At 53.6% G+C, this 7522-nt stretch overlaps 5 protein-coding genes across 5 annotated transcripts; 3 read left to right on the forward strand and 2 right to left on the reverse strand.

Annotated features, from left to right (window-relative positions):
- Positions 1-938, forward strand: P152DRAFT_344427 (uncharacterized protein). Its single transcript, XM_033675358.1, has 2 exons — positions 1-322; positions 343-938. The coding sequence occupies exons 1-2, from the start codon at positions 197-199 to the stop codon at positions 835-837; spliced, it is 621 nt and encodes a 206-aa protein (XP_033534266.1). The 5' UTR covers positions 1-196; the 3' UTR covers positions 838-938.
- Positions 939-1731: 793 nt separating this feature from the next.
- On the forward strand, positions 1732-3976 carry P152DRAFT_458453 (pseudouridine synthase). The gene is made up of 3 exons (XM_033679469.1): positions 1732-1942; positions 1996-3492; positions 3549-3976. The coding sequence occupies exons 2-3, from the start codon at positions 2195-2197 to the stop codon at positions 3733-3735; spliced, it is 1485 nt and encodes a 494-aa protein (XP_033534267.1). The 5' UTR covers positions 1732-1942; positions 1996-2194; the 3' UTR covers positions 3736-3976.
- P152DRAFT_458454 (pyrroline-5-carboxylate reductase) lies at positions 3759-5216 on the reverse strand. The gene is made up of 3 exons (XM_033679470.1): positions 5050-5216; positions 4930-4998; positions 3759-4878 (listed from the first exon to the last, which is right to left on the reverse strand). Exon 3 carries the CDS (start codon positions 4871-4873, stop codon positions 3995-3997), a length of 879 nt encoding a protein of 292 aa, XP_033534268.1. The 5' UTR covers positions 4874-4878; positions 4930-4998; positions 5050-5216; the 3' UTR covers positions 3759-3994.
- A 157-nt stretch (positions 5217-5373) lies between these two features.
- On the forward strand, positions 5374-5942 carry P152DRAFT_514242 (uncharacterized protein; the record flags this gene model as incomplete). The annotated part of the gene is made up of 2 exons (XM_033682849.1): positions 5374-5715; positions 5766-5942. Coding segments are annotated over exons 1-2 (333 nt in total), but the record flags the coding sequence as incomplete, so codon positions are not given.
- A 342-nt stretch (positions 5943-6284) lies between these two features.
- Positions 6285-7312, reverse strand: P152DRAFT_416888 (50S ribosomal protein L12). Its single transcript, XM_033677075.1, has 2 exons — positions 6972-7312; positions 6285-6923 (listed from the first exon to the last, which is right to left on the reverse strand). Exons 1-2 carry the CDS (start codon positions 7203-7205, stop codon positions 6603-6605), a joined length of 555 nt encoding a protein of 184 aa, XP_033534270.1. The 5' UTR covers positions 7206-7312; the 3' UTR covers positions 6285-6602.
- Between the last annotated feature and the right edge of the window lie 210 nt (positions 7313-7522).

The following is a 7522-nucleotide window of genomic DNA, read 5'->3' on the forward strand; positions in this document are numbered from 1 at the left end:
ACATCGAGGGCCGAGAGTTCTCATGCAACTATTAAGCGACGGATCACGCTTCGACGAGGCGATATAATGAATACCATCGATCAATTAACGCATTCAATCCGTCGTACAAACCATGAGGCTACTGTCGCAATGGAGGACTCTGCAATCCGTGTCAATCCGAAGTATCGCGCCGTTTTCTCTCCGGAAGTGATCCAACATGTTTCTCCGCAAGCGCTTAAGAAGATGTATCGAAGTATCATTCGAATCAGGCTTGAAGAACGTCGACGGCGAGATGAAGAGCGGCGACAGAGAAATGAAGAGCGTCAACAGAGAAATGAAGAGCGTCAACAGAGAAATGAAGAGCGTCAACAAAGAGATGAAGAGCACTCAGGAGATTACTCGAACCAGTCTCCATGCACACACATATATCAGACTTCTCTTGGACTTCCTTGCTTCCATACTATTCGACGTTGTCTATCACAAAATACGCAAATCCAGCTTCCTATGATCGACTCCTATTGGTTTTACAAGTTACCTACACTCCCACTACCCGGATCCTTCGCGACAGTACGCGATCCAGCTATGGCACGACTTCCTCCTGGACTAAGAGACCGGCCAAACGACCCTTCTTCGCGTCGACTCCCGTCTGCCTTCGAACAGGTACGTGCAACACCATTACAACACCAAAGATCGGGAGGAGGAGCACAGCCCCAGCCAGCCCCTCCGCCGCAGATGAACGGGCAGGAAATTACGGAAGAAGCACGAAGGTTACTTGCGAACTATCGACCAGGGGAGACGTCATTCAGCGATCTCATCCAAGAGCGCATCAGCGGCCTTACGCCAGCTTCTTTTGAGTGAAACGAGGACCTAAGTTAGCGTTTTTGATCATCCGTGATCCTCCGTACGATTAGATACATTGGATTACAGAGTTTGAACGCAGAATGGTCGGCTTGACTCGTATAAAGCATCATATACTGGACCATCCCAATCTGCGTCAGAGATTCGAAGGGATTGGTATGTCATGTGACCAGGTAGGGTGTAAATGGAGCGGGGTACGGGTGTGAATGGAGCACAGCAGGGTGTGAAAGGAGCTTCACCCTTGCCATGGACCGTACACTCTCAGATGAAAGCTCATCTGAGAGTGGGCCGACCTGCAGCCTCCAGCCCAGGCTGGCTAATCGAGGCGTCGCGAGGCGTCGCGAGGGATGACTAAGCGCCTCGACTCGCCTCGACTCAATTACATACTAATCCGCCTCGCGAGGCCTGCGCGAACCATGGTTAAATATACCATCCGTAGTCCTGTATACTATATAGTGACCAATACCACGGTGGCTAAGGTCATTGAATCCTATAGAATCTGGGTCAGATCCAGAAAATACGGACTACGACGATGAAAGACTGGTAGCATGCGACTAAACGGGTCTAGCAACACGTGATACAGCGAAATAGCGACGCCTTGATCAAGGAACGAGGCGAGCGAGGCGAGGCGCTTAACGAGGCCTTGCTCGATTAGCCAGCCTGCTCCAGCCTCCATGGTCAAATCACGTGCAGAGTGCAGGAGTTATTATCACGTGACTGTGGCGTAGACTTAGGACAAGCAGGGATGTTATATTAACATATGCAGGGTAATTGGGGTGTATGTGCAGCACCTGCCTTTTCATTGGCTTGAGCAAATGCCTTCATGCAGTTCTGCACTTCAAGTCTTAACGAACCTTTGCCTCTATTGCGTATATCATTCAAGAATCAAAACCATATTACCAGCTATGGGAGATGAGCCAGTCATGGATCCTCCGCAGCCTGGGTCTCCGAAGAGGAAGCGCAATGACAACGATGGACACAGCGAAGGTGGTGAAAAGGTTCATCACAAACGACAGAAGCATCCTGGATCCCGCGGTAAAAAGTCGTCCGCTCAGCGAGGTTCTCGGGGAAATTCGAGAAGGCCTACTGGGCGGAACGAATATTTGTGAGCAATTAGATATCCAGGGATTTCTTCAAAGCAACAACTAATAGCGCAAGTCGCCAAAATGTAGATAAAAGGGATCGAAACACCGCAAGGCAGGCCAAACGAGATCAGGATGCAGAGAATGGCGACGGCGAAGTGGGGAAATCCCACCTCCCTCCAGCGTTCAGTGCGGAAGAAATTGCAGAGGAGTCGCGTCGTCCGAAGCGGAAAGTTGCAGTTCTACTCAGCTACTCTGGGAGCGGATACAAAGGCATGCAGATCATGCCAAACGAACGAACCATTGAAGGCGACTTGTTCTCGGCATTTGTGTCTGCGGGCGCTATTTCAAAAGCCAATGCCAATGATCCCAAGAAAAGCACTCTTGTCCGATGCGCCAGGACCGACAAAGGTGTTCATGCCGCCGGGAATGTGGTATCTCTCAAACTCATCGTGGAAGACGAGGATATCGTCGAAAAGATCAACACCCACCTCCCTCCTCAAATCCGGGTTTGGGGATTCCTACGAACGATTGGAAGCTTTAGTTGCTACGCGGCATGTGACTCACGGTGGTACGAATACCTCATCCCAACGCACTGCTTCCTACCTCCCAATCCTGCCTCATTCCTCGGGAAGAAGATCGTAGAGCTCGCGAAAGAAGCAGATGACGTTGAAGGCTACCAGTCCCGTCAAGGAGCGGAAAAGGACTTCTGGAAGTTTGCCGAAGAGAAGCACGTCGCTCCGATCCTGGCGCGTTTGGATGACAATCTAAGATCTCTCATCAACAAGGCCCTCTACGAGGAGGAGAATGTCGGCGAGTTCGAGGCGTTCGAAGCGATACAAAAGAAGGAGGCCAAAATGGAGGAAGAGGCCTTGAACAAAGCGGGCACAAGCGGCCAGGAGCAGTCGGCGCCAGATCAACCCACCAATGACGAAGCCACCGAACCTCGAAAACCCTCCACCATAAAGATTGCCGGCACATCCATCAAGACTGTCGATCTCAGCGGTGAGCAGCAGGCTTCGCTGGATCAAGCCATCAAAGACATCAAAGAGGCTCACTATCATGCCAAAGCAGAGTACCGTATCACACCGGAACGGCTCGAACGGGTGAAGTTGGCCTTCAGCCAGTACAAAGGCACGAGCAACTACCACAACTATACGGTCCGGAAGATGGCAACCGATCCATCCGCCAAGCGCCACATGAAGTCTTTCGAGGTCAATGGAGATCCGATGATCCTCAGCGGGACCGAATGGATCTCCCTGAAGGTGCACGGGCAAAGCTTTATGATGCACCAGATCCGGAAAATGGTCAGCATGGCGGCATTGATCGTCCGTTGCGGTACGCCTGTTGTGCGGATACCTGAAAGCTTTGAACATACGACCATTGCGATCCCTAAGGCGCCCGGACTCGGACTACTGCTCGAGAGGCCGATCTTCGATACGTACAATAAGATCCAAGCCGAAAAGTTCGACAAAGAGCCCATTGACTTCTCGAAGTACGATGCTCAGATCCAGGAGTTCAAGCAGAGGGAGATTTACAACCGCATCTTCGAAGAGGATGCCAAGGATCACACGTAAGCGACTGCTTCAGTCCTCCTCCTGAGCTATTTTCCGGCTAACTTCCACCCAGTTTCTACAACTTCTTCTCTCATGTTGATGGGTATAAAGAATCGTCCTTCTTGTACTTGAGTTCTAAAGGCTTCGATGCGGTCAAAGCTGCACGAGTTGCTCCGGGAAGAAAATCCGTGGAGAAGGCACTGGTGGAAGCCTCGGACTCGGAAGAAGAGCGAATGGCGAGGGGTGGCGAGGAAGGCTAGACACATAAGGGCTGTCGCGCAAGTTTGGGCCGATGCATCATTTATATGAGTGGACTGGAGAAACATGGAAGATAGCAATCATGGTTGACTTGATTGCGACCTATTAGACATACAAAATCCCGCAAGGAAATCCTTGGGTTCTTGCAACTGATACGGGATACAGTAGCCTCAAATCAGTCATCCAGCCTAGTCTTTTTAATGCAGCCACCGTAGAGAATGCCCATGAATGCACGGAAACTTTTCCTCCTGGCAATGTACTTTAAAACCGGGTACCATTGACGTTCTGGACGCCCTTCCCCAATTGACTCGCAACCACCGTCGCCTCGCGCACCGCCCTCGACATCGACCCCCTCACCCGCCCTTCCTCCAGCACCAGCAACCCCCCAATCGTGCACCCCCCCGGCGTGCACACCTTATCCCGCAACACCGCCGGATGCTCCCCATTCTGCACCAACGCCGCAGCCCCACGCATCGTCTGCGCGGCCATGATCTGCGCCTCCGCGCGCGGCAACCCCATCGCGACGCCGCCGTCCGCTAGCGACTCCAGCACTAGGAACATGAACGCGGGGCCGGAGCCGCACAGCGCGGTGCCCGCGTCCATGTTGCCGGCGGGGAGCTGCACGATCTTGCCGATGCGGCTGAAGATCCAGACGACGAGGGCGAGGGACGCGGAGGGGAGGGGCGGGGTGGAGGTGGCGATGACGGTCATGGATTCGCGGACGAAGCTGGCGGTGCTGGGCATGACGCGGACGATTTGGCAGGGGTCGGGGGGCGGGGTGGCGCCGTAGAGGGTTTCGGAGATTTGCTCCTGGGTGACGCCGGCGAGGATGCTCATGAGGAGCTTGCCGGCGAGGGCGTCTTTGACGCCCGGGGCGGTCAGGACGTCGCGGAGCATGTAGGGTTTGCATCCGAGGAGGACGACATCGGCTTGCTGGAGGCCGGGGATGTTGTCGTTGACCAGAGTGGTTAGGCTGGAGGAGTAGGCTGCGAGCTCAGTTTGGATGCGCTTTGCGGACACGGGGCGGCGGACGCAGGCGATGAACTTGGAAGGGAGCCGGGCTGGGAGCTCTTCCCCGGGAGTGGATGCGGATGGCGCTTCAAGGGACGACATGATCCCCGAGAGGATCGAGATGCCCATGGTACCTATCGAAACCCGTTAGTGAGATATTGACAAGCACCCGAAGCACATCGTACCGCATCCTAACACCGTGAGAGTGAGTCCTTCCGAGTTCCCGGATTGTGCTGCCATGTTGATATCGGTATCTGGAACTGTTAGCATGTGGTTTCCTGCAACTTGCTCGATGCCTTGCATACCAGAAGCAATTCCAATATTAATTTCTTGTGATCTGAAAATACTGCGTCTTTGCAAACTACAGCATCCAATTGCCCGGAAAATTTCGACCTCACTTCCCGATTGATTACCGTAACATTTAATGGAGATCTACTCCAGCTGCCGGGCAATATCCATGGTCAATGGTGGCGTTCATAGAGCGGCGGTGGCTGAATGCTGCTTTTCGCAGGCCGTTCCCCGCGGAGCTGGCCCGACTGCATGTGGCTGACCACAGCATTTGGCGCTTGGGTTCGGAATTATGAACGGTCCAGTATGAAGCTCCATGAGGCTCTCGTTGCAAATTGCCAACTTTATATTCACCAACGGTCAACCGACGCATCATGTGTTATACGATGGACGTTGAATGCCGTCATCCCACGACCCCCCTCGAGCGTCGGTCACAAATTTGATTTCTGCAGTGATCCATGCATCACCTCCCCGAGTGTCAAAAGATTCAACCTATCCGGCGTGCATGGCCCTGAGCCGTTTGAGCCATGGCAGATCCATTCGAAGTCCGCATCCGGTTCACATCGCTCCTCCAGCACCTGGACGCCTCCGTGACGTCCGCGCAGCGAGCTGCCAGCTATGCGCTCAAGAACCGAGATATGGACGAGGACCTCCACTCGTGCATCCTGGAGCAGCTGGAGCGCGTAAGTCATGGAAACGACGTGGCGCAAGTACGAATACTAACCGTTGGCAGAATAACATGAATGTCCGAGCGAATATCCTGTTCTTCGTCGAGCACCTGTGCGATCTCGCGCAGCGTGAGAATCACCTCGACTTTGTGCAGATGATACAAAAGGACATTATTCGAATTATCGACGCTGTCGCTCCTAGCGATGGTAGCGGCGCCACCAACGTGAAATTGGCAAGGAAGGTCAGATTGCCTCCACGCCTTTCCCCGGCTCCCGTGAAGCACGGCTGATGTCCACCAGGTGATGAACGGCCTAGAACAACGACGGATTCTCGGCGACGACACGATCCGAGAAATCGATGCGCGCCTGAGCGAGCGCGACACGGCGGGCATCGCCGAACCGCGGACGAACGGACAGAGCGTGAAATCAGCTACAACTACGGCGAAGACGAACGGGATTGCCCGACTGGACAAAAAGCAGATCGAGAGAAGAATTGAAGAAGATCGGGAACGGCACAAGCGGATGAGAGAGAGCATTTGGGCGGTCAGTGCGGAAAACGGGGATGAGGCGGATCGAGAGTGGGAGGAGGATTTGGATCACGAGGAGGATGATTTGATTGAGGGGAAAGAGCACAAGATCCTGCAGGGGGACTCCGACACCTTTACCTAACGGAAATGGCATGATCCTGGTTGGGAGAGTAAAATATGATGATATGTTACATTAGCAAGCGTATGGAGACTTCCTCCATAGCGAATCTTGCTGCATCCTTGATATCCAAGAAGCAAACAGACCCAAGAAAACAGCCATGTCCAAGAGCCACCACCCGCCTCCGGAGACCACGCGTATGATACATGTACAGCTCGATGCTAACGCCACAGTGTATGCTATCCTACATTGCTGCACTATTCCATCACCACCACCGCCCCGATCGCCTTAAGCGTCTCGACGATCTTCTCCCCCTCCTCCTTCGGCACGGACTCTTTCATCATTTTCGGCGCGCTCTCGACGAACTTCTTGCTGTCCACCAGACTCAGGCCGAGCAGGCTCTTGATCTCCTTGATCACCTTCGGTTTGGAGCCGGCGTCGAACGATTGGAGTTTGAGGTTGAACAGCGTCTTTTCTTGAGCCGGGGGGGCCGCTTCTTCCTCTTCGACGGGTGCGGCGGCCGCTGGGGCGGCGGCTGCGAATCCGCCCATCGGTACATCTGGGATATTTAACCGGCTCTGGATGGTGTTAGCAATTGATGATTCTTCCGTCTTGGGAGTCCGTACCTTCAACGTAGAGACGAGGTCGGCTGTCTCGAGGAGAGTCAATTTCCCAATCTGCTCGACTATAGCTTCGATCTTCGGGTCCAAAGGAGCAGCCGCCTCGGTCGACTGCTGTCTCCGCTGCAGATAGCTCGCGGACTGTGTCGTTCGTTGACGAAGAACGGAGGTCGAGATGATCCTTCGGCGAAGAGGGCTGCGGGCGCATTGCCGCACGACGGCGGGGAGGGAGAGAGACATGGTGCAAAGAATGTCGAGAGATGCTCTCAGGCTCCAATTAGGATGTATGGAAGGAAGCACAAGCTGTGGTTAGGATTCGTCCATCGGGGAGGCCCAGATAAATCTTTAGGTCGCGAAAAGCGATGGACGACGATGTGGTCTGGGCGTCTCAAATTCATACACATTGGCCTTACAGCCTTACAACCTTATATATTTACAGGGGGCCCCTGTCCAAAATTCTCGACATCTCGACATCGACATTATTTCGCGAACGAAATTTGTTCCATGAAGGTTCAAATCCTCCGAATTTGACCACAATTAATCGACCGTCACGATAA

This window comes from Eremomyces bilateralis, assembly GCF_010015585.1.
Source record: "Eremomyces bilateralis CBS 781.70 unplaced genomic scaffold P152scaffold_9, whole genome shotgun sequence".
Classification (NCBI taxonomy): domain Eukaryota; kingdom Fungi; phylum Ascomycota; class Dothideomycetes; order Eremomycetales; family Eremomycetaceae; genus Eremomyces; species Eremomyces bilateralis.